Source organism: Ceratotherium simum, chromosome 28 (genome assembly GCF_057802395.1).
Source record: "Ceratotherium simum simum isolate JZ-2026a chromosome 28, ASM5780239v1, whole genome shotgun sequence".
NCBI classification, from domain to species: domain Eukaryota; kingdom Metazoa; phylum Chordata; class Mammalia; order Perissodactyla; family Rhinocerotidae; genus Ceratotherium; species Ceratotherium simum.
In genome coordinates, this window is record NC_141927.1 from 39,145,679 (window position 1) to 39,172,344 (window position 26,666).

The following is a 26,666-nucleotide window of genomic DNA, read 5'->3' on the forward strand; positions in this document are numbered from 1 at the left end:
GCCAGGCTGCTCTAAACCTCAGTAGAGCTTTGGCCAAAATGGAAACTTCGCAAGTCGTCTGTAGCTGCTTTTTCTGAAAGAGAAGCAAATCTTTGTCTAAGTAAGGTGTGTGAAATAGGATAAGGGAGGTGTGACCAGTAGGTGACTTCTGAAACTATTTATAGCCAGATGTGCCCCTCATTTCTCTCTTCCCCCCTCCTCCTCCGTTTCCTTCCTTCTTACCCCACACAGGCTTCAACAAATCCCTTCAAATCTGTTTGATCAATAGTTCAAAACAAGGGCTCAACAGAGGGAGAGAAGAGGCAGGGCCACATCGGCGTCTCCTCCAGGGGTTGAACCCCTCTTAATTACTGCATATCAAAGTCAGTTCAAAGGGCTAGCAGAAGAGCAGGATGTCTGTATCAAAGGCAAACTCTGATAATCACCGGCATTTCCTACCTTCAATAATGCTTTGGGGGTGGAGGGAGTCTGTTCTAAGATCTGTTTTCATAGCTAATTGTGCTCAAAGAAAGAATGAATCATATTGGCCAATATGCCTCACAGGATGCCAAAAACTAACCAGTTACAAGATACGCTGAGGAGCTTTAAACTGTGCTTCAGGCCGTGAAGACAGGTAGAGAAGAAAGAAGATGCCTTCTGACAGCTCTGGCATCCAGATGTAAAAGTCCCAAGAGCTTAACAGCCATGAACATAATAGCACCTGTTCCAACTAAATATCAATTGGAAAATGATTCTCCTTAAAATGAAAATTGAACTGTTTGAAGTTAGAGTTATTTAATCAGGAAAATAATGAGAAGTATAAAAATCTCTTTTTTTGATGATGGGGACAATTACAGAAAGCCCATTTTATTCAGATTTATACAATTCAATAGGAAGCTTTGGATCCATTTTATGAGCAACGTATTTCATTTGTATTGCATTATGTTAAATTGACTTAAGCAGAACAGGTCTCCAAGTCTCTAGCTGATTTCAGACGGAATTTCGCGCATTTTCAATTTCCCTAATTTGAACTTTTAAAAACTTCTGCTTCCTCCTTTTTTGTCTGATTTTTTTTTCAGCCAGACTGTTAGAGAAGTCAAGTAATTTAGATATGTGCTTACCATGCCTAAGTACTTTAGGGTAGACCAATCTAGATCTGGGTCAAAAAGTTCCTTTTTTTCTCCCTTCACTGTTTTCATTGTTCTTAGTGCAGACTCCTCCTAGTACCTCAGGTATGAGGTGCTGGTTAAAATCTAAAAATGTGTCTTTTCTATGCCATCAATGGCAATCTTAGTATTACTGGGTCTTCCTCCAGAACAGCCTCACGTCAGTCCATTGACATTCTGTAAATGGGAACGTTCTCGATCTTGAGGAGCGCCCGGGGCCATTCAGCAGCCGATGCAGCTGCTCTGAGGCTTCCCTTCCTCGACTCTCTTCCTTGCTTTGTGCTGCTTGTCTGCCACTAATGATGGACTGGGAGCTGCTCCTCCTGCAAGTACTACTTTTTTTCACTTAAACCGACAACAGCAAACACCCTATGATAGTATGACACGCCTGGTGACTGGTGTGTTACAGAATTTATTTCAAGTTGGACAGTTATGACCAAGGACAAAGGAGAGAGCCCCAGGATTCCTCCTCTGCTGGGGTTCTCTGCTCCCTGTTACCTAACTGGAGAGAGAATAGCAGGGCACCAAAGGCCTGTGGCAAGCTACACAGACAAAAGGACTGATGGGAAATCCTGTCACACAGCACAAACATGCACTGAGTACTTCGTATGTCGCAGGCCCTGTGCTTAGATGTTGGGAATAAAAGATAAAGCACAGGAAACCTTGCCCCTGAGGAGCTAATGTCCAGTCAGAAGATATATAGAGAAAGAGATGATTTTGATATCTTATGACAAGCACTAAGATAAAGGTATAAATTCAGGGCTGAAGGATCGCAGAGGAGGGCATGATTAGACTTTCTGGAGAAATAAAGGAATGCATCTACAGAGGAGGTAATATTTGAGCTGGGTTTTGTGGGATGAGTAGGAGTTTCCTAGGTTGAGAAGCAGAGGATGGTCTTACCCCAAGCTCAGAGGGTGAAGCCTGTGCAGGGGCAGGGAGGTGCATTTTGCTTCTAAGGGGAGATTCTGTGTGGCTGGGGCAGATGGTGGAGAGATGAGATGAGGCTAGACTGTGAACAACCTGATATACCAAACAAAGAAAAGTGGATTTTACTTTAGATGCAGTGGAAATTTGAGATCTGACTTATGTGCAGAGATATTTGAGCTAGAAAGTAGCACGATCTCATTTGCTTTTTGGGACAGTGGTGCTTGTGGCATTACAGAGCCAGGGTTGTGGCGGGTGAACGCGATGTTGCACCATCACTTAGGTCGCAGCTGCAATTGCCCCCATTATGAGGAAGAGGCTGGTGTAAGGCAGTGACACAGTGACAACGAGAACCAAGCAAAGAATGGGATTCTGATTCTATTATTTGATGTGGGGGTGGGGAGTGAGTGAGAGGGAGGAGCTGAGATAACTCGGACATGTCTAGTTTCGCACACTGGGTGGATGGTGATGGCACTGAACACAGAGGATTCAGGATGGAAAGCAGGTGAGGGGAGGCAGGAGGAGAGCTGGCCATGAGAAAAGCTGTCCAGATCCTCAGGGCTTTGCTGGACATCTAATGTCAAGATAGAAGATGAACCGCCATGGCTTCCAGCACTGACACTCTCCATTCGGCCCCCTACAGACAGAAGAGAGGAAAGGGTGCAAACACCAGAGGCTTACGAGCAGGGCACGGAACAAGACCGGAAAGCAGACTGCCCTGTCCCTGTCTCTGTCTCTGTCTCTGTCCCTGTCTCTGTTGTACAGGATTCCGAGTCAGGCCAACCTGATTTGATCACAGGGCTGGCCTCTCCTATATACCCGATGTCCCCCCTCCCCCGTGCGTACACCTGCCCGTCATGACACTTATAAAACTCTCTTCTAATTGTCTACGTATTTGTCTCTTCAACTAGATGATAAGCTCCGTGAGGGCAGGGCCACAGCTAATTCTTCTCTGTCTTCCTGCTGCGTGCCTGACACACCACAGAAGCTCCACATATTTGTTATGTCACGGATGGATGAATGCACAAATAAATGGATTTATAGTAACTTTGTGACCCTGGGCAAGTTATGTCACCTTTCTAGGCTTCAGTGTCCTCAACCGTAAAGCTGGCACTACCTCCTCCACAACTATATTTTGGGGGTTCAATGTATGAATGCATGTGTAGGGCCCGGTACAGTAACGGACACTCATAAAACTCTAAACAAATGTCTCTCACCCATTTTCCAGGCCAGTTCATCGCATAAACTTCAGTGCCTAGCATAACGCATGCCCTTCCATGGCAGGCTCTCAATAGATGTTTGTTCAATCCAATTCATCAAAGACAAATCTCCCCCAACATGAGGCCTCATTTTGCAATAAGGCTACTATTTCTATGTCTCCTAAAAAGCCGGAGTAATTTTGAGGAAAGTAAGTATGTGAAGTCTCCCTGGAAAAGGACTTTCGTTGTCTTTTCAAATCTGCCAAGGCTGCTCACCTGTTAATAACCACAGTATTCCTCAGCTGGGATGCCAGCCACGGAAATGAGATGCCCCTGCCGCAGAGTTTACCACCGTGAGGCTGCATCTCAATTATTTGGGGATTAGAGATGATGGGGCAGTGGGAGGAGGATGACAGGGAGACGTAAGGGAGAGAGGAAGGCTTTAAAAATGTTCCTGCTTATCCCAAGAAAAAAGAACAGAGCAGGAGGCATCACAATCCCTGACTTCAAAACATACTACAAAGCAATAGTAATCAAAACAGCATGGTACTGGTACAAAAACAGACACACAGATCAATGGAACAGAACTGAAAGCCCAGAAATAAAACCTCACATATACGGACAGCTAATTTTCGACAAAGGTGCTAAGAACATACAATGGAGAAAGGAAAGTCTCTTCCATAACTGGTGCTGGGAAAACTGGACAGCCACATGCAAAAGAATGAAAGTGGACCATCTGCTATCGCCATTCACAAAAATTAACTCAAAATGGATCAAAGACCTGAGGGTGAGACCTGAAATCATAAAAGTCATAGAAGAAAATATAGGCAACACACTATTTGACATTGGTCATAAATGAATCTTTTCGGATGACATGCCTACCCAGACTAGGGAAACTAAAGAAAAAATAAACAAGTGGGACTTTATCAGATTAAAGAGCTTCTATAAGACAAACGAAACCAGAATCAAGATGAACAGACAACCCACCAGCTGGGAGAGAATATTTGCAAAACATACATCTGACAAGGGGTTGATCTCCATAATATATAAAGAACTCACACAACTGAACAACAAAAAAACAAACAACCCGATCAAAAAATGGGCAGAGGAAATGAACAGACACTCCTCCAAAGAAGATATACAGATGGCCAACAGGCACATGAAAAGATGCTCAACATCACTAATCATCACGGAAATGCAAATCAAAACTACACTAAGATACCACCTTACACGGATTAGAAGGGCTATAATCACTGAGACAAAAAACAATAAATGTTGGAGAGGATGTGGAGAAACAGGAACCCTCACACACAGCTGGTGGGAATGCAAACTGGTGCAGCCTTTATGGAAAACGGTATGGAGAGTCCTCAAAGAATTAAAAACAGAGATGCCCTATGACCCAGCTATCCCACTACTGGGAATCTATCCAACGAACCTGAAATCAACAATCCAAAGAGGCTTATGCACCCCTATGTTTACTGCAGCATTATTCACCATAGCCAAGAAGTGGAAGCAACCTAAGTGTCCCTCAGCTGACGATTGGATTAAGAAAATGTGGTATATATATGTATATACAATGGAATACTACTCAGCCATAAAAAAAGACAAAATCGTCCCATTTGCAACAACATGGATGGGCCTGGAGGGTATTATGTTAAGTGAAATAAGCCAGAAGGAGAAAGACAAACACTGTATGATCTCACTCATATGTGGAATATAAACCAACACATGAACAGAGAAAACTGTATTGTGGTTACCAGGGGCTATGGGGGTGGGGGGTGGGCACAAGGGGTGAAGGGAGTCATATATATGGTGATGGACAACAAAAATGTACAACCCAAAATTTCACAATGTTAAAAACTATTAAAACATCAATTAAAAAAAAAATTGTTCCTGCTTAAAAGGCATTTTCTCTGCTCTCAGGTCAGGGCATCAAAGTCCACAACGCGGACTGCAGCAGCGAAGCACTGCAGAGCCCACTCGACACGCCCCCTGGCAGCCCCGGGAGCTGTGGGCTGTCTCTGGAAAAGAGACCCGAGGGCCCCCCCAGTCACAGAACAAAGGAAGCCCTCGCCTGCAGTTCTGGCCAAGACGCTGCCCCTCGGACGCCCGCTGGCGGGGATTATGCGTTAACTGCAAATCTCGGCCAGATCCTCTTAGTTCCGCAGGGAGCACCTGGCCCAAACGAACACTCAAGTCGAGCAGTATTGCCGGCGCTCAGAGGAAGCGAAAATTCCCAGAAGGAAGCTCCGGGGCCCCGGCTTCAGCGCAGGAGGTCTGACGCCGCTCTCGGGGGCCTCGCGCCCGGGAGCCGGCGCCACAGCTGTACCTGCCGAGTGACAGCCGCGGTTCAGGGCAAAGGCCGGCCGTCAGAGCCCTGATTTATAGTCACTTCGGAAAGGAAAGTTTTATTTGTTATGGCTCCGGTGTCGAAACCAGTTTGATTTCCATAAATTTTGCTTTTCGTAAAAAAAATCAAAGGAACTGAAACAAGCAGGTCTTTGGCAGAATCTCACAGAAACGCTCAATAAAAGAACAGATGAGAAGGGGCATGTTGACGGGAGGAGAGTCGGCGGGGCACAATCACAGAGCCGACGTGAACCACCGTTCAGGGCCCTGAGGTCAGCGGTGACGCGAGCCCCGCGGGCGCCCGCGCGGGAGCGCCCCGTCAGCCGGCGCGCGGCTCGGCTTGCGCGCGCATCCGGAGACGGCGCGGGGCGGAAACAACGCCAGCCCCTTCACGGGCGGCGCGGCCCCCGCGAGGTCACGGCAGCTCCCGGCCTCGCTCCTCAGGGCCTCGCACAGACCGGTTGTCTGGGGGTTTACGGCGGGGTCGCCCCGGCCCCACGTGGCGCAGCCCCCGAGGCGCCGCGCAAGACCGTTCGCCGCGCTCCGCGCGCTGGTGCCGGCGGCCTCCCTCTCCCCGCAGCGACAGCCGCGGAGTGCCCCCGACGCCACAGCAGGCGGCGAGCTGGGAACAGCGCCGCCAGTCCCTGGGCCTTCCCTCGTCAAGGACATGCTCTGCCTTCTTTTTGCTTAAAAAATTCCATGATGTTGTGTGCGACTTCATAAGTCCTAAATGCCTTGTCCACCTACCCTACTCCTGGCCACTCTCAGTACTTGTCTTAGTCCTGTCTGGCTGCTGCAACAAAAAGACCACAGACCGAGCGGCTTGTACGCAATAGAAAGGTATTTCGCACAGTCTTGGAGGCTGGGGGTCCGCGATCAGGGGCCCGCACGTCAAGTCCTGTGTCTGGTGAAGGCGGGCTTCCTGGTTCATAAACCGCGGTCTTCTCGCTGTCTCCTCCCCGGTGAAGGGGCGAGGGAGCTCTGAGGGGTCTCTTGTGTAAGGGCACTGATCCCATTCATGCGGCCCCCACCCTCATGACCTAAGCACCCCCAAAGGCTCCACCTCCTCATACTATCACATTGGGATTAGGATTTCAACACATGAATGGGGAGTGGGGACACACAGACATTCAGACCATGGCAAAGCCCTTCTTCCTCTGTGCCATGCAACTGCTGACACACTTATGTTACAGAAAACACGGGCCACGGGGCGAGAGGGAGCGTGACAGCAGATGCTGCTGCGAAAGGCAAGGAAGGGTAAACAGGAAGGTGGCTGTGCCTCAGGACACACTGGTTGGTTGGAAAACCACAGTGCTCTTCACTGGTCAACGCCGGGTCAGGGAGTGAGAAGAGGACGTGTGTGTATCTGAGTGGACCGTGTCAGTATTGCTCTGACCCTCTGACTGTGATGTCCTTTCATCGATGCCACCGTGTGTCCCAGCAGCATTCTACTGATCACATATGTAAAGTTTTGGTGTTTTTTTAAAAACCAAATTATATTTATGTTTCTAGAGTAGTTTATGACTGACCCCTTGAGACTCTTTCAGCCTTCCGGTTCCATGAGACTCTGTCACATGAAGCAACACCTTGGAAAGCAGGGTATTTTCATAGAGTTCACTTTGTTCTATTCTCTTTACTGACTGTAATTTAACTGTAAATACAGTGTGGGGAGGTGGAGGGCATGAGGAGGAGGACAGAAACCTAGAAAATGGAGTGGAACCCTATCTCCATTCTTCTTTTCCATTAAATTCATTGTCTTCCATTTACACCTTTATCTCCCATATTCTTTTTCATCATGTGTCTTTCTCTTTTGCCTCATTTCTCTTCATTGTCTTCATTATTTTCTCTTCCCTTTGCATCCCCATAACTAACCCCACTTATTCTTTCCCTTTTCCCTTAATCATACGTCCTGTCAAATGTCATGGTGTTCCAGTGGCACTCAGAGCCTGAAGGGCACGGTAAGCTGATGGTCAGGCCTGCCTCTGTCGCTCTGTGGTAGCTACCTAAGTTGGGGCAGTGGCCTTGACATGCAGGTTTGTCATCTCGAATGTCTCCTGGAACCAGTCCAGGGCCTTTCTGTGGTGTCTAGTAAGTGGGAGGCTGGAAGGGCTGTGGAGGAAGGGCAAGGAACAAAGACTGCACTGTGATACTGTGTATGACTTTAGGGGCGGAGGGTGGCCATGAGTGGGTGATCCGCATACTCCAGGAAGCCTGTTTTAGGGAAGGAGCAAGCAGAAGGGAAGAGCCTGCAGACTCTTCCCTGGAACAACACAGGCTCCACCATCTTTTCATCTGGACCCTAACCCTGGGGGTCTGATTCTTTTTCCTCAAAAGTAGGGGGTGAATCCCATTGCATTAGGAGAACCCAAACCCGCCTGGAGTCCCAATTCTGAAGAAGGACATTTTTGAAAATGAATGGCTGTGGAGACTCTGGTTAACAGGACTGTATTGTGTACCTCAGAGTTGCTGTGAGAGTAGAGCTTTAACGTTCTCACCATAATAAAGCACAACAACAGAATGGTAATATTGTGAGGTAACGGATGTGTTAACTGTATACACGTATTAAATCATCACATTGTATGCTTCAAACTGACACGATGTTATACGTGAATTATATATCAAGAAAGCTAGAAAAAAAGAATGGCTACCCCTGAGCTCTGCACCCAGGAGCTCTGGAATCCTCCAGAGAGGGAGAGGCTGTGGTCCTTGAACTTCCCTGGGGGCGTTCTCCAGGGGCCGCCTAGTTCTCTATGCCCTCCCCTCCCTACCAGGCTGAGTCTTCATCGGGTGAGCCCGTCTTCCTGGGTGTTGTGATGTACCTGACTCACTGGGTATGACTTGACCTTCTCTGGCCCTGGCTCCTACCCTGCGTGTGGTCCAAGCCTCCTCAGAACTTTGGCCAAATAAAGCTAACTGTGGCTAGAGCCCTCTGGGTCGGTCCCATTTGACCAGGAGTTTTCTTCTGGGGATCTCCATTTGAAAAATGAAAACACTGAAGCTCAGAGAGGTCAAGTAATTTGCCCAAGGTCACAGGGCTAGTGAGTTGCAGACCTAGGATTTGAACATAGGATTTAAACTTGGTTCCAAAGTTTATTTTTTCTACTACACTATACAGGTCACTAACTGAAGTCCATTCCCAAACATATCAACTTGCTTGAAACATAACTATATATTCACTAAGAAATAAAATCATAGGGAACACTGCCTGTTGCTATTTTCGGATTAGATACAACTGTAGGAGTATGTCACCTTTTTTCTTAAATTATCCTTTATGTAAATATAATTATAGCGCTTCACAAGCAAGTGGTTAAGATGAAATAATTTGCAAGTTGTGTCAGCCAGGCTGTACCCCAGTCTACCTGTGGTACATTGACAAAATTGGTTTCCTCATAAAAACAACTTTAAATATTTGCTGCCCCTCTGACAGTCAACTTTAACTTTGGTGGGGAAGCCCCAGACACACCGTCCAATCCTGTAGGATTCATAACTGTGTTCACAATCTTATGAAGAACTCGGATGAGGCTAGGGGGAGCAAGGGGAGGGCAGAGGTCACAACTCTGGCTCCATCCCAAGCCCAGGGCCCACCTGAGGGGTTAGCTTTTCTTTTACCTTGTCTCCTTGCGCCCCCTTGTGGTCACAAGTGAAGTGAGCCCTCAGAAGGCCCGACGTAAATTCCAGAGACTTGATTCCAGAAGCATTTCCCAATTCTTGGTGGAAATTCCCCCATGGAACAGCACTCCCCTTCTTATAAACCTACGTACTTTCCCACCTTATGAAAGTGAGCTCGCCTTTTCTAATTATAACAGAAATACGTTTCCAAATTTTGGAAAATACAGAAAAGTGTGAAGAAGAAAATAAAAATCACATATACTCTGACCCAGCAGAAATCGTCTCTGTCAAATTTTGGTAAAATTTTCTCAGTTTTTCTTCTATGCAGGTGCATATATACACATATATATATATAGCATTTATTTATTTAATATACAATAGAACCAATCTATCCTAGCTCCAGAACTAGCCATCACTAATGCCAACAGCTACTCACATGTGTTCCTCTACCCAGTCCCTCTGTCTGCCTCCCCATCAGAGGTATACCCTGATGTTGATGGTTATCATTCCCTTGCTTATTCTTAAAGTAAAATTGCAACACACACACACACACACACACACACGGGATTACACTGTACTTATACTTTTGTTTCCTCTTTTTTTTTCCCACTGAGCATTTCTCCAAGATCATCAAATATTATTAGAACACATGGTTGTACCATAACCCAGGGTATGGGTGTATCACAGTTTATTTAATCCTCTAAATGTTGGCCATTTAGGTTGTTTTTAATTTTTTGCTTCTCTAAATCATTCAAGGTATTCAAGATAAATCTTTGCACAAATCTATCGTTATTTCCTCTAGACGAGTCCTTGGACACGGACTTTCAGGGTATGCTATATTCAAGTCTTTGATCACTTTGTCCCTCTGTGCTGGAAGCCATTCCCCTCTTGTCCACCTGAGCCATTCTGAGATGTCACTTCCTCAGAGAAGCCGTCAGTCTCCTGGGCACAGTCCGGAGCTTCCACCGCTGGGCCCCTGTGCTCTGCTGCCTCCTTGTAGAAGGCCCAGGGACGTGGCTTGTACCTCCTTCTCTTCAAAGATGCCTTTGGCTGTTCAGTAACTAGGGATCCTCATCCCACAGCAGAATGTTGCAGTCCTTGAAAACAAACAAGTGGGCCCTTTTTTCTTTAAAGAAAGAGAGAATTAAATAACACCGCTGGCTTCAGAATTTTAATTTTTCTTAGTGTAGTTGAGCTGCCAAATCTTCACAGTGGGGCTTCTGTTCTCAGTTGTTTTTTTCATTTCTGAGGGTAAAACTATACGGACCTCCTGAGATTTTTCTCTCAAAAAGGCAACATAGGCAGATCAGCAGGTTACCTTGACTGAAGCAGGTGATCTGTATTGGGAACCTGCTGACAGGTGACAGCGTCTCCCTGGGCCTCTGGACCCACACAGCACTGACACATGGGGCTGTTTCCTCGTCCATCAGCTCTGAGCACGGTGCCCAGTACGTGGTAAGCATTCAGCAAATGGCTCACCATTGCAGGAGTCTACAGTCTGCCCTGCTCTAAAATTCTGACTGGAGAGATTTTACAGGAGAAGAATGCCATGTTATTAGGATTCGGACTGAGAAAGTCCTCTCCACTCTTCCCAAGAGTTGAGATCCCAGCGGAGGGGAGAACGAGAACGGGCTGTATTTCAAGGTGGCCAAGGCCTGAGTCTTGATATGGACGGTGAGCAATAACCTGGATCCAGCGAAGGTGACCGGGCCAGGACAGGAAGCAAAGGAAAGACTCCCTCGGCAGCAGCTGTTTCCTTAACAGTTTCATCATCTTCCTGCATCAGGTGTTGGGAGAGCGAGGGAGTCTCTCTGCATGACCTGGGACCAGTGTTGTCCGTCTTTTCAGAAGAAAGATCTTTGGACAACGGAAGCCAAAGGCAGAAATGTTGCCAAATTCCCAAAGTGCTTTTTTTTCAGCCTTTAATGGCATGCTGTACCCGACAAAGGCCAGGTGTGTGCCAAAGCCCGGGCTGAGGTTGTGGCTCTAATATTCATATAAATACATGAATAAATCTAGGTTTTGCCTATATAGCCTTTAAACTCTTACAGCATATTAATTTCCATCTGTGTTATTAACTAATGAACATTTTCCACACGCCAGGTAGATTGTTCTGTGCATGGATACATTATTTCATTTAATATCCACTACAATCCCCTGAAGTAGATCTTATTTAGTTGTTTCACAGATGTAGAAACTGAGGCACAGAGAGGTTAAGTTGCTTGCCTAAGACCACAGAGTTGGCAGATCTGAGATACAAACCCAGCCTCTTTTGACTCCAAAACTCATTGTATTTAGCCTACTAAATTATACTGCTTTGCTTATGAAATTTATCGTATTTTGCCTCATTTGGCAGGTATTTGTCCAAGTCCTACATTATGAGTCCTTTGGGAGCATTTAACTTACTTATTTATATTAGCCTGAAATGCCTTACACACAGCAGGCCAATAGTGATATTCGCCTACTGATTCAAGCAGGAACCTGGTACTCTGGACTGAACATCAAAGACTTTGTGCAGGTTTTTTCTCCCCAAATTTTCATTTTGAAAAAATTAAAACTTACAGCAAAGTTTCAAGAATAATGCAATGAACACCCTTATATCCTTATATCCTCTACCCAGATTCACCAACTGTTAACATTTTGTACATTTAGTTTTTTCTCTTTTTTCTTGAGCATTTTAGTTGCAGACACATGTAACTCCTAAATACTTTAGCATATACATCCTAAAAACAAGGCCCTGTCACATAACCGAGATATAATTATCACCTCAGAAAATTTTACATTGTTGAAATACTAATATGGTCTGCATTCAAATTTGCTCAAATGTCTGAATAATGTTTCTTGATAGCTGAAGTTTTTTTTGTTTGTTTTTTGATCCAAGGTCCAATTTAGGATCACGTTGCTTTTAGTGTCATATTTTTCTTTTTTCTCCTTTAATCTAGAACAGTTCACTAGCTTTTTTCTTCATCTTTCATGAAATTTACATTTTAGAAGAGACCAGGCAGTTGTTTTGCAGAATGCCCCTCAGTTTGGATTTGTCGGGTTGTTTCCTCATGAATAGAGACAAAATGACACACCTTTAGCAAGAATAGTACCCTTGTGTCCTCTGAGCATCAAGTAAGGGAGCTGTGATGCCAGTTTGTACCACTTCTGGTGGTGTTAAGCTTGATCACTTGGTTAAGGGTCATTTCTTTGATGTGAAGGTACCCTTTTCTCTTCAGTAAGTCATCTGTGGGGTGATACTTTGGAACTGTATGAATATTCTCAACCGTCCAGCATCTATTGATAATTTTTGCTGGAATCACTTACTGGTGGTTTCAAAGTGGTGGTTTTCTAGTTCTATAACTTCTTCTACATTTATTGGTTGGTGTTCTTCTCTAAAGAACAGCTTTCCCTCCTCCATCTCCTCTCTCCCTTTGAATTATAATCCACGGCTACCTATGTAATCTTGAATCAAGACATGTCACTTACCCCCTGAGGACCTGTGTTTTCTCATCCTTAAGATGAGATGACCTAAGGGTCACATTCTTGAATTTTAGTCAGTCAGAGATGAAATTCCCAGAAAGATCTGCAAGGCACCCGCCAGAAAATGAACCGGTCTGGGTCTGAAGTACCAGGCCACAGCGCCCATCCATCAGCAGACGAGTCCCACGTCTTCCACGTCCGCCTTCCCCGCAGCCCCTCCCATGGCAACAGTAACTAGTAGCCTCTGGGCGTTCCCGCGAGAGCGAGCCCCTTGGGGACAATGGTGCGGTCCCCCAGGCCTCTCCGCCCCACGTCAAGCCCCGCCTAGCCACCTGCGCGCTTGGCCCTTCCGCGCACGCGCGCGCGCACCGAACCAGACAGTTGGTGGTGTGGACTCGCCCCAGCTGTTCCCGTGCGCACTCAGACCCGCGGCGCGCGACCCCGGCGCGACACGACGGCGCAATCGCGGCGCGGGGGAGGCCACGGGGGGAGGTAGGGGCGCGCAGGCGCGGCGGGGGCAGTGAGGCCGCGCAGGCGCAGACGGCGGTGGTTTGAAGAAGACCTTCAGCGTTACGCTGCCGGAGCGGAGCGGTGAAGGGGCCCCTGGGTGGAGGTGAGGAGAGTCGAGGCTGGGGCCGGCCCGGGGGGGTCGGTGGGCCGCCACCGAGTGGGGGCCCGGCGGGAGGCGGGCTTGACGGAGGGCGGGGAGGGAGAGAGCAGCCTAGCGGGGCGCGGGCCCGGCCGGGCCGCGGAGGGCAGAGGGGACCTTGCTCCCCCGGCCTCCTCAGGTGATGGGGAGGCGGCGCTCGGAGCGCCGGGCCGCGACCTTCCCTCCGCCGGCTGTGCCGCACGGCTCCCTTTCCGGACGTCGGGTCAGAAGGGAGGTTGGTTTCTGGGGAGGTGGATCCTCGAACCCGTAACCCACCCCGCGCCCGCCGCTTCCTTTCTGGAGTTGTCGTCCAGCGTCAGGGGAGCTCTTCCACTCCTTACCGCCGAAGGGAGGATGCCATATGTGCAGCTTAGAAGGGCGAAACGAGCAATGAGGGCCCGTTTCCTGACCGTCAAGTTAGTAATTGTCTAAAGCTGTGTTACCTAGTTATCGCCTTTCCCCTCGTCTGCCTCTAATGCACCCTGGGTACGTTGTGCATGTCTGCGAACCACAAGTGCGTTTTGGAGGGCTAATAGATACGTGTGATGATAGCTTTACTCTCAGGTAACGGGAAGGCTCAGTTTTTTGCTTGATCATACCACCACTGCATTTCCCATCAGAATCATGGGCCTGAAAAAAGTAAGTTTGAACTAGGCAGAATTGAGATGAGTTAGTCAACTCAACCAGCCACACGACTTTTGCAAAGTGACAGTGGTTTTGAAAAATAAGCGGAATGCTAAAAGATTGCAATTAGTCCCTAAATGGATGTTTGTAAACATTTAAGTGTATCTTTTATCTTGTCAGTAGATGAAAAACCATACTGTAAAGCCTTAACATTTCTATTTGAATATATAGTGCCAGTTTTCCTATACTTACCTCCCCAAATTATAGATTTCTGGCAAAATTTCAACAGATGCCAGCGTCACTTGTTATTATAAAGAGTAATATCAAATTGCAATTGGCAATGTGTAAAAAGTCTAGAATTGATCATTTGAATACAAGGGATTGAATTGTCAAGTAATTGCTCTGGAAGTGACCTATGAAACCCTGTGGCTTAGAACAAAGTTTTATTATGGTATGAGTCAGTGCATTTATCCTGACTCATCTTTACCATACTCTTTTCTCTTAACTTTATATATAGTCTCATACTATACTCTGTCTTCTTAACATATCATAATGTCTGTCATATTTGACAGGTTTAGGTTAAGAACAAATTTTAAATGAATTCACAGTTAAGAAGTGCATCATAGGTGTATGTTATGTTCAGGTATGATGATATAGGCAGAAACTTAGCAGAAGGCCAGATTAAGAGCGAGGTTAATTATAAATAAATATTAGTCTGAATGTGTAGATAGTTCAGGCATAGTAATTGCAAGGGCTAGCTGGTGCTCTGGATTTTTCTGGTATAGTAATCGGGCTAATGGGGTTGCTTGTGGTGGTTCTACAATTGGTTGGATGTGGCTTTTGAGGCTGCTGCTGCAGAAAAAGATTTCCCATTATACAGAGAGGGCAAAGGAATGGTATGTTCAGCAGTGTTGATAGAGCTTCTGAGAATTTTGATGTGAAAGTCATATTGGCAGTAGAAAAGCTGGGTGAATTCTAAGTAGACAAGATGAAAAGTCAAGGCATCTCGGGTTTTTGAAGGCTCCAACTTTATAGAGTGTACACCAATTTTTAGTGAGCAGATTACTGCAGGTAGAATCTATCCTATTTCTGGTTAATGGATAAGATTATAGCACTTTATTTTAAGAGCTCTGAGACAGGGCATATTCGGGATGAATATATTTCAATTAGTATGATAATTCTTATTTTAAGAGCTGAATTTCAGAGTGGCAAAAGCGTTAATTTAACCCTAAAGATTTTTAACACATCTATTCTTACAGTTCCTTAAAAAATTTATCTTGTCACCTTGTACAGCTCTTTGGCTTTATAACAGCCCAAGAAATGTTTTTCTAATGTAAGTTTTGCATATGTATATATATTTTTAAGTAAAAAGTCTCTTTTAACAAAGCATCTTCTTCAGCCTGTGAGGAATTTCTTTTCTTTGAAATGCAGTCAGAAAGAAGACCTCTGTGAATCTCATGGAAAACCCTTTTATTCTCCAGTGTTCTAGAAAACTCTTTTTAAAGGAGCAGAATGTCTTCTCTTAAGTTTGCTTGCTTTAGGGTATAAGCATTAATGTTGCAAAGGAAAACTGTATACCCCTTCTCACAGGACTAAACAGTAGGACTGTGGGTGAATAAATACTAAATGGTTATTTTTATTCCTTTGTCCCCATTTTTCTTTATAAGATATGTGTAACACACCGACTTACTGTGACCTAGGAAAGGCTGCTAAGGATGTCTTCAACAAAGGATATGGTAAGTATGTTAGTGTAAATATCTTGGGTGAGGGTTAGTATTGAATGCCTACTATATGCAAGATACTGTGCTAGTAAAATGAGGTTAAGTCAGCTTAATCTACTTCACAAGATATAAGGGGATACCTGTTAACAGGTTATTAGGCTTCATTCTTTAGAGGTGGAGTGCTTTGCAAGCATTGAAAGCAGTTATGTACATATACACATACATATGCATAATTAATATTATGTGTAAGATGAAGTAATATAAATAAATCTGTAATGTTTATGCCTCCTCTGGCTAGTCCTGGGGACAATTAAGGTGGGGGTACATTTTTCCTCTTCCAACTAATGCCAGTGAAGACAAAACTTTTGACTTCTTTGGAGAAACATATATTCTTTGATCCCAAATAGACATGTATTTTTAGTTTTTAAAATTTAATCTTTAAATTTTTAATTTTTTATGCTGTATACATTGATTTTTTCTTATTAACTAGTAATGTTAATTGTATAAGCCTGTATTTATATCAGCATAATATTTTCTAATTTTGGTGCTTAGAATAGTAGTTATTGCTTTTATTCATTTGTTCTTTAACTTATATTTTTTAAATAGGTCTTTATTATTTTGAGGGGCTTAAAAATTATACTTTAGTTATTTTGTTATAATTCAGTTTCTCATGGAACTCTCACTTAATGAGAATACTGTGTATTTTCCATATGGAAGGTACTATGGACTATTTTCATAATTTCTAAGTTGCAAAAACTGGAGTGAATGTCACATTTTGTACATTACTGTGTTTTTGTGTGTGTGTCTAGGGTTTGGCATGGTCAAAATAGATCTGAAAACCAAGTCATGTAGTGGAGTGGTAAGTACCTAATATATTTTTAATAGATGTAACATAATTAACTTAAAGGCACTTGTTTAAAGTTCATTGTTCAGTCTAGTTATGTGAAACAGCATACTTCTGGCACTATGTTATCTTCCCTGCAGCACTGTCCTGCTCTCAGGTTTCAGGGAACATCCTCACTCAGCCACTGAAGCCCAGAGACGAGCAGATGGAAGTTTTGGAGGGACCTTTTGTGTTTGTCATAAAAAGAGTATTCTGAGTCTTACTTTTAAAAGATATAAAACATATATATATTTTTTTGACCCATGTCATATTTATACTTTCATGAATATGTATGTGGACACTAAAAGCTTTACTTTCGTTATGGAAGTTTTATTGCCCTTTTACAAAACAAATTAATTTTAGTCTCTGTCCCTTCATGATTAGTTGAAACAAATGTAGAAATAAAATGCACGTAGATTAGTCTACAGTTTTTATTGATGTTCATAAAGTCTTTCTTACTGGAAGTTAAGAATATAGTAAAGGATATATGGGCATATTTTCAAAGTATCATTAACCAGAGCTTTTATTCAGTAAATCTCAGCAAATAGATTAACTTTACATTCACCTCATTCTCTCATTTCTCCTCATTGACCACATCTTTTTTCGGTATTTACCTATTCAAACCATTGCAAATTTTATTTCTGGATATAAAGATTTAATAGAAGGGCTAGAGGCATGTGAAATTCTTATGATACTTTGTTTCTACTCCGTTTAATCCTGTCACTCTCATTCCTTCTCTGAGTTTTCTAGTGGTAAATAAATATATAGGCAACTACCCTACTAGGATGGGCATATTATTATATGGTTCTGTTAAAGTAGAAAAAGTATACTCATTTTGAGTAGGGTTTCAGAATTTGCTCAAGTTAGGTTTGTGTTGCAAAAATCATCAACTGAAAATTTTATCTCCCTTTCATGCTGCTGTGGTGTGGAAATATTCATTCAGATGGTAAGAAAAACAGAGCATATTTGTGTGTTTGTTTTTTTGGCTGCTTTTGGTCTCTGGTCTTGATTTAGGATAAATTTCATCCATTGCCCAAATTTCTTAGATTGTATCTTGATATTTTTATCATATGCCATCTATTTAACAGTAGCATTTTTATGATTGTTTTGTTGCTTACTAGCATTTAATGTAGAGTTATAGATGTTATATGCATGGTATAAATGTATTTTGCACTGTTTGATCTAACTATGAAATTAGACAAAAACTGAAGCAATTGCGAGCCACTTCTCATTTTTCAACTTAGAAAAACTCTATAGCCTCTTTTGGAGATTTGTACCTCTGGTATTTTAGACTTTTGACAGAGCTTCAAACTAAGAAATGGTGGTGAAAACAAGAAAGAAATGTAGACTAAATACTCTTTTACCTTAATTTTGTGCATAAAGTTGTTCTAACTCCAAAATTAAGATTTATGTTTGCTATACTTTCAAGTTTATGAAAGGTAAATGTAAAAAGTAAAACAGTGGATCTACTAAAAAAAAGAGATGGTCACATTAAATAATGTGTGAACTGTTAAATATGACCAGCATTTTATCATTTTTGACTAAGGCCCTGCCCTGAATGTGCAGCATGATATTCTCTTTGAACACTTGCTGTGTGGTCTTGATAAACAGAGCATAGTTGCCCCGTTGTTTCATCAGCCTGTGGAGCTAGCCTTCTCAAGCAGGGTATTTGGGAAAGGAGGATTCATGTTGCAGACAGTGAGACAGAACTGGCAGGGGTGGAAGCATTTCATTACTGTTGGCAGTATTTCAGAAATGTTCTTTAAAAACAGGGCCACTCAGGATGTTGTTTTCTTGACGGTTTATAGATTGTCAGTGACAGGTGTTGGCTGTTTGCTTCTCCCCAGAAGGAGATCTGTTTCTGATTGCTTATTGTCATATGACGGAAAGGACACCTAACTGCGGAGAGGATATATTTGAAGACATTCATTGTAACTATTTAATAGAAAGCACTTTAAAAGGTAGACAGGGGGAGAAGGGAGAAAGAGGGATAAATTATTCCATTTTGTTGTGAAATATGGGTAAATACTTTCAAATATTAAAATTGTTTATGCTGACGGTTTTACAGACTGCTTTGTGGATAAAAGCAATAAAATTTTCATAACAGTGTGAATGTACTTAATGCCACTGAACTGTATACTTAAAAATGGTAAATTTTATGTTAAGTGTATTCTACTACAATAAAAATTAAAAAATTTTGAAGTGCAACAAATTTCTGACCCTGTTAAAGGGGGGGAGGGTGGTGCTTCCTAATATCTTGGGATTTTTAAGGACTTCAACTAATAGTCTGAAAGGTATGATAGAGAATGGATCATCTTTTTCGGGTCATGAAACTAAAATGTTTAAGATTCAATATTTTTGTCTTTTTAGTAAAGGCATTTATTTTCAGTAAAGATATTTCTCTTTTAAAGGAGAGAATTTAAGATTTCCACTTAATAAGAGAGTATATGCAAAATGTTTCAATAAGAGAGGTGGAATAATGGAAAGATCTAAAACTGGTGAGAATATTTAGAGATTAGAAAGAAAGAAAGCAAGCAGGAAATAAGTTGCTGTACAGTAGGGCCATGGTAAAAAATAAATTGTATTGGTTTCTGATGTGTTGACTATTACTTTCTGAAATGAATATTTTCTATTTGATGGGCTGATTTTAAAGTAATCATTTTTTCTTGCTTATCAGGAATTTTCTACTTCTGGTCATGCTTACACTGATACAGGAAAAGCGTCAGGCAACCTCGAGACCAAATATAAGATCTGTAACTATGGACTTACCTTCACCCAAAAATGGAACACAGACAATACTCTTGGAACAGAAATCTCTTGGGAGAATAAGGTAAGAGAAAACATTACAAGTTATTTGTAGGTTAAAATTTATCTTGCAGATAAAATGATGAACAAACCCCAAATGTAATCTGAATGAGATCTTATAACCTATCTAGTAGCCATATTTTTTCTCTGCACGTGGCCTTCTGTGGTATGTCTTATGTTTCTAGAAAGTAAGGCTTTGTTTGTGAGTACATAATTATCATCTTACATCTTTGTTCTGACCACTTCTACTTATTCTGTTACATAGATGTCTCTCCTGGGTAGACCACACTATTTGCAATGATTTAGTTTAATTTTGTTTTGTAATCGTTGCAAAATTGGCTCCACAGAAAAATGTTTCTAAAATCTTTAATGTTTTCAAAGAGAGAAAATTATCAGCGGATATTTGTCAAGTGCCTGCTGGGTACAGGGCACTGTTTTTTGAGGTATGTCTACGTGCATATTACTATATATAAAAAATATATATGTATAGCTGAATAAATTACTTAGGTTGGCTTGTTAAATGTCAGGTTATCTCATTACAATAATTTCAGGAGAGTATCAAGATTATTTTGTTGTACTGGAATTTTGTTGTTTTTCTTCTGTAATTTATGTTATTGACTATAATAGAATTTGACCTACACATTTTAACCTGTTTTTTGATGAGAGAATCATGATAAAGTCTAGGGGTGAGGGGAGAGGGGTAAGGAGACAGGGAAGGATAAAGAGGTAACTTACTAAATAATTTAATATTTGGCTTTCTTTAATGGCTTCCTTTTTTTGTTAGGAAGTTAGAAAAAACTTTAGAATTGGTTTCTTGAGTCAAAAAAAGAATTAAAAATTACTAATTGTTAATTTTAAATCTTTATTTTTCAGTTGGCTGAAGGGTTGAAACTGACTCTTGATACCATATTTGTACCGAACACAGGGTAATTATCCAAACCTCATTTTCTGGAATGTTTTTGTAGCCCTTAAGGATAGAGAAGTTTAGAAGAGGGAGTTGCAATGAGAAGTTTCAGTGCAGGAAGAGCTTAGGATGTTGTTGTTAGGAATCCTAGAGACCTTGTGTATGCAGCAAAGAGAAGGGAACTCTCCCTTGAGGCAGAGTCCAATTTTGATTTGAAAATTACGCAGATGAACAAAAATATAAATCTAGTCCAAAGAGGCACATAGTAGAAAAAGTTTAGAAGCTAGAAGCGTTTGAGAGTAGATATTTCTCAAGCTATTCTAAAGATTCATGGATGTGGTATTTTGCTGAGAAGTTACTTTCTCAAGAAAACAGTATAATCTCCTGGCTGTGGAATTGGTAATTCTGCTACCAACTTGCTTTCTTAGCCTTTATAAATCCCCTAACTTTTCCACCTCAATTTCTTTATCTAAAAAATGGGGATTGTGATGTTTCCTATCTGCCTAACATGGGCCAGTGCTGTCTAAAGGACAAAGATGCTAGATAAAGGCAAAGACAACAGGTGTGTGCTTCCTGCCACACACTTCAGTTATCTTCAGGACAGATATGCTCATAAGAGGCCTGATTGGAATAAGACGAGGTTTATTAAGAACTAATTTCATGTATTCAGTATTGTCCTTCAAAAATGTATACTTCGATCCATTTGGCATTGTCCAGGGAGAAAACACTGACCCTGAAGAAAATAAATATGCTTACCAAAAGGCTGAACCCTTTTAAAAAATAGTACATTTCTCTGTACTGATAGGATAGTAATTTAGATGTGAAGTGTGTTGGGTATTACCTTTTGTAGCATTTGGACATTTGGGAACATTTAAAGAAATTTGGCTTCTTGTATGTCTGTCTACCTACATATTCAGATTATTAATTTGGTACTGAAATACCTTATTCCTTTTTATACTTTTGTTCATGCCTTCACATGAAATTAATCATGAAATACCCTATCATTTGAGCTTATAGTGAGGAATAGGTCAAAATAGTATATATATTTCTAATCCTAACAAAATTATATTTGTAGAGCTAAGTCATTTGAATCATTTTTACTATATGTATGCCATCTACCAAAATAATATTTACATTGTGGGAGAGACAGGATCTTACTCTAAAGATTCCTGGACAGTAGTAAAAACTCATGTTGTTTTCGTTTTTTACAGAAAGAAGAGTGGGAAATTGAAGGCCTCCTATAAACGAGATTGTTTCAGTCTTGGCAGTAATGTTGATATAGATTTTTCTGGACCAACCATCTATGGCTGGGCTGTGTTAGCCTTTGAAGGTTGGCTTGCTGGCTATCAGATGAGTTTTGACACAGCCAAATCCAAACTGTCACAGAATAATTTCGCCCTGGGTTACAAGGCTGCAGACTTCCAGCTGCACACTCATGTGTGAGTGTTTATAGTTTATTCCTCCTTTAGTGCCAGTGCAGTCACCCAAAAAGATGGTAGCCATTAGCATGTTGAGAAGATTAGAAGTGCTTGTACTTGCATTTAATATGCCTTGGTGGGCATCCAACCTCGCTGTACTGTTTTCTTAGTCAGCAAAACATTGCCAGATGTTAGTGCACTTGGTACATTGTGCTGTGCTGCTGGTAGTTATTGGCCTCTCAGCCTGTACCCTAAACTTTAGGAAGCTCTAGAATCTGGAGAGAGTGTAAGGCATAGGTCACCTCCTGATACAAGGGATCCTTTGGAGATGTTCCTGCTAACTCTGCTGTCCTACTCAACTTGGCATTATCTGGAAGCAGGTCTGTTTGAATCATGAAGAACAGCCACCTAATAGATCCAGCATCCTGGAGAGCATCCCCAGTAATTCTCTGGAGGTTTTCAGGTACCCTTGGTCAGAACCCAGCCACCCCTATTGCATTCAGAAGTAGCAGAAGTCCTCAAAGAAATCCTGGATTCAGTTCTGTAGGCTGCACCCTATTGGTTAAATGAATTTGAACTTTTAAATTGCATTTTATGTCTTGGCCTACTGGGCAGTGCTACTACACCAGGAAGAAAAAGAAAAGGATGAGCTATGTGTTTTTTGAAGAGTTGCAGATTGCTGTCCACCAGGCATTCAAATTCACTTATGATGACTAAAATAAAGTCAAGCAGTGGGTACAGACAGTGGCATTAAAATTGATGAAACAGTATTATCAGGAACACCATGAAAACTCAGGGACTAACTTCTGGGATGCTTTGAAGCAACAATTTAGGTACTTCTCTAGAGCAGCGCACCCTAGGTATTGTAGGGAGGGTGCTTTCTAACTCTAGGATTGTGTTTCAAATGAAATCCAGAATTGGCTTTATTCCTGTACCGCTATGTATCACTTAACGATGGGGTACGTTCTGAGAAATGAGTTGTTAGGCGATTTCATCATTGTCAAACGTCACAGAGTGTACTTAATGAACCTACATGGTGTAGCCTACTACACACTTAGGCCATATGGTACTAATTTTATGGGACCAACGTGATATGTGCAGTCCATCATTGACCGAAATGTCATTATGTGGCACGTGACTGTATTTGTATCGCTATATTTTTTTTGCAGAATCTTTATTGAACTCTACTTTTAAGTTTCTAAATTCTGTGAACATCTCAGAGACCTATAGATCATATTTACCTGAGGTGTCTGCCTTTGTGCATAATTAAGTTGTGTCTAAGAAATTTACATCGTGAGGAGGAGCCAAGTAAATGATTCAAGTGTTAACTACATTTTAATTAGGTGGTTAAAACTGACATAACTGGATTTAGTTCCTTGTTTGGTTGGGTAGTCATTATGCTAGAAGTCGGCTGAGATCTGTAGTTGCAAAATGAAATCCTTGTCTAGATAGTCTTAGAATGTGTTTCCATATCATAACAATGGTACAAACTAGATATTGATGACTTTTCCTTATACCATGAAAACAGAAATGATGGCACTGAATTTGGAGGGTCTATCTACCAGAAGGTTAATGAGAAGATTGAAACATCAATAAACCTTGCTTGGACGGCTGGCAGTAACAACACCCGTTTTGGCATTGCTGCTAAATACAAGCTGGATTGTAGAACTTCTCTGTCTGTAAGAATGTGCTATCAGATTGGGTCTGCTCTTAGGGGGTCATCTGAGTTGTAAATGAATATTGTGATGTGGTCATAGTTTGCATGTTCTTTATTAACTTTAATGAGCTAGTTATTGTGTCGTGAGGAAGAGGATTATACCTAAAGTCAAGAAATGTGGGTTCCAGTCCTGTTTCCTCCTGTATTTGGCTGTTGTCTGACCTTCTCAAGTCATTTTATCTCTTTGGCCTCAAAATTTTCCTATCTGTAAATTCATGGGATTTGATTACTACTCCTGTTGCTATTAGTAATTCCTATTAATAATAACACTAATTGAGCTCTTAAATTTCAGGTAGTGTGCTAAGGGCTTTACGTGTATTATCTCTTTTAATCCTCACAGCTACTCCATGTGGTGAGTAGTATCCTCATCCCCATTTTACAGATGAGGGAACTGAGGCTTGGAGAGGTCAGGTAACTTGTCCAAGGTCACACAGTAAGTGGAGTGCCAAGATTTGAATCCAGATCTGTCTCTCACCAGAGTCCATGCTCTGACCAGCATCAGAGGTTGTAAACCGGCGTCTCAGAGAATTCAGTACACAGGGATGTTTTGTTGCACAGTGTTTTAAAAAATTTGAGGCTTTTTTAAGCTTGTACTCTCAAGGTCCCTATTGTCCCTACCAGACCTATTAATTTCTTAAAAGATTTATCTTTTTATTAATTAAATTTCCAGTTTCAGTAATTCTAGATTGGCCCTAAGGTGCTTTAGCTTTGGAAGTCTGATGAATGAAATGATGCTTGTACTGGATTTACATATTGTGAAATTGATTGTTTTTTAACTGTTTCTATTTTGTCTCCTAATCTTAGGCTAAAGTAAATAATGCCAGCCTGATTGGACTGGGTTATACCCAGACCCTTCGACCAGGTAAGTAGAGGAATTAATAGCAATGTGACTGGGCTAGAGGGTGATAGAGGAATAAGGAAAATCACCTACAAAACAGCCTACAATCACTGTAGGTTGATTTAGAACATTTTGTAACATTTGGTTCATACAAAGAAACGGATCAAGTACTTTTGCTTAAAAAATATTTTATTATTTATATATTTTTAATATTTATTTGTTTCTACTTATAACTTGGTCACCTTAGCTTGTGAGTTTGGTTGATCACTCATTACTTCTAACCCTGAACTCCAAATAAAGTTTGCCATGATTATGCTTCACTCATTACAGGTCGGATGATTATGTATAACTCTGTGTTGAGTTAGTACGCTTGTAACTCTTATACCCAGCTGTAATCCATGCCATTGACTCCATCTATTGTTTCTAGAAAATGCAGATCTGATTGTAATACTTGTTATAAATGACTGTGGTGTTTTCTTCTTCCTAGGAGTCAAACTGACCCTATCAGCGTTAATCGATGGAAAGAACTTCAATGCAGGAGGTCACAAGGTTGGGTTGGGATTTGAACTAGAAGCTTAATGTGGTTTTGAGTAAAGCATCAGATTTGACCCTGGAGATGAAGAGAAATGAACCCACTATGTTTTGGCCTTAAAATTCTTCTGTGAAATTTCAAGTGTGAACTTTTTATTCTTCCAAAGAATTATAATCCTCCCACACTGAAGTCTAGAGATCGAAGCCATCCTAAGGGAGGTGCTTGAAGGCATGCCTGGAAGTTGTCATGTTGTGCCACGTTTCAGTTCAGTTCCACAGTGTTATTTTAAATGTGTTCCTCAGCAACAATGTAGTCTCATGTTATAAAGGAAATGACCCAATCCTCCAGTTTGTACATCACGTCCTGCATGTCCCACACCACTTTTTCATGACCTTTTAATATATTGGTCTCTGTGCTGTAGTGGAATTTTTGGTTTTGCATCAGAGTAAAATAAAATAAGCCCATCACATTTGGAACATAATCGCTCATCCGACTTGCTGATGGTGGTTTTCTTATATTCATGTGCTTGATTTTGTTTTGAAAAGTGCTCTCAGGGGTGGGGTTTGTGTCTGAAGTGGGATATCTGAAGTATGTGTGCTGTTGCCGGTCCCTCCACTCTTGTTTGTCTCCCCCTCCTTGCTGCTCCTCAGTCAGGCCGAGGAGTGAGACAGTGCGTTTTGTCCTGCTGGGCAGAAGCACATCTGTCAAGGCACTTGCTTCCTCTTGCGATGTGGTAGAGCAGTGTCATAGGGTAGTTTTGTACAGTACTGAGAATGAGTGAGGGTGTGAGTCGGCGAAAAGATGGGCAAAGGGAAGAGTACAGTTGAGGGAAATACTGTCGGGAAGAGATTTGTTGGAGGAGGCCACGTGGATGAGGACATATCTGTGGCTGCTCCCAGGGCCAATGTGTGTGATGACTACATCAAGAAAAATGATAGGGGCCGGCCCCGTGGCTTAGTGGTTAAGTGTGCGCACTCCGCTACTGGCGGCCCGGGGTTCGGATCCTGGGCGCGCACCGATGCACCGCTCGCCCGGCCATGCTGAGGCGGCGTCCCACATACAGCAACTAGAAGGATGTGCAACTATAACACAACTATCTACTGGGGCTTTAGAGAAAAAAAAAAAGGAGGAGGATTGGCAGTAGATGTTAGCTCAGAGCCAGTCTTCCTCAGCAAAAAAAAAAGGAGTATTGGCATGGATGTTAGCTCAGGGCTGATCTTCCTCACAAAAAAAAACAAAAAAAAAAGAAAAATGATAACCAAAGGATGGAAATGCTAGTTTAGAAAAGAAAGGAGTAGACTATATTATCTTCAGGGCTTACTAGTAAATCATATTTCTTTCTGCAAGTAGAACTCCTTTTGAAAATCTTTTTTTTTCCACATAGTATATATACTGGTTGCAACAAATTCAGTCAGTTTAGATGTAAATAAGGGGCTGGCCCCGTGGTGTAGCGGTTAAGTTTGTGTGCTCTGCTTTGGTGGCCTGGGGTTCATGGGTTCAGATCCCAGGCGCGGACCTACACACAGCTCATCAAGCCATGCTGTGGCGGCATCCCACAACCAAAAAATAGAGGAAGATGGGCACAGCTGTTAGCTCAGGGACAATCTCCCTCAAGCAAAAAGAGGAAGATTGGCAACAGATGTTAGCTCAGGGCCAATCTTCCTCACCAAAAAAAAAAAGAAAATTCTCATTCCTCTCTCTAATCCCTCTTTCTTCCAGTACCACTAATAGTTTGATATATATCCTTGCAGATATTTTTCAGCATCTTTCAAGATTACGTATCTATTTATATATATAAAATGTTAACAGTACATCTTGTTTTGCAACATACTTTTAAATTTAACATATCATAGTCGTCTTTCTGTTTGTTCATACAGATCTGCC

At 42.1% G+C, this 26,666-nt stretch overlaps 1 protein-coding gene across 2 annotated transcripts; it reads left to right on the plus strand.

Annotated features, from left to right (window-relative positions):
* The first annotated feature begins 13,170 nt into the window (after positions 1–13,170).
* Positions 13,171–25,263, plus strand: VDAC3 (voltage dependent anion channel 3). 2 transcript variants are annotated; one of them, XM_087418584.1, is made up of 9 exons: positions 13,171–13,304; positions 15,632–15,700; positions 16,495–16,544; positions 19,246–19,398; positions 20,247–20,299; positions 21,489–21,716; positions 23,224–23,374; positions 24,217–24,278; positions 24,738–25,263. In XM_087418584.1, exons 2-9 carry the CDS (start codon positions 15,634–15,636, stop codon positions 24,814–24,816), a joined length of 843 nt encoding a protein of 280 aa, XP_087274710.1. In that variant the 5' UTR covers positions 13,171–13,304; positions 15,632–15,633; the 3' UTR covers positions 24,817–25,263. The 2 variants fall into 2 exon arrangements, with proteins under 2 accessions (XP_087274710.1, XP_004441264.1); XM_004441207.3 differs by having other exon boundaries at positions 13,172–13,304; positions 24,217–24,274.
* The last annotated feature ends 1,403 nt before the right edge of the window (positions 25,264–26,666 follow it).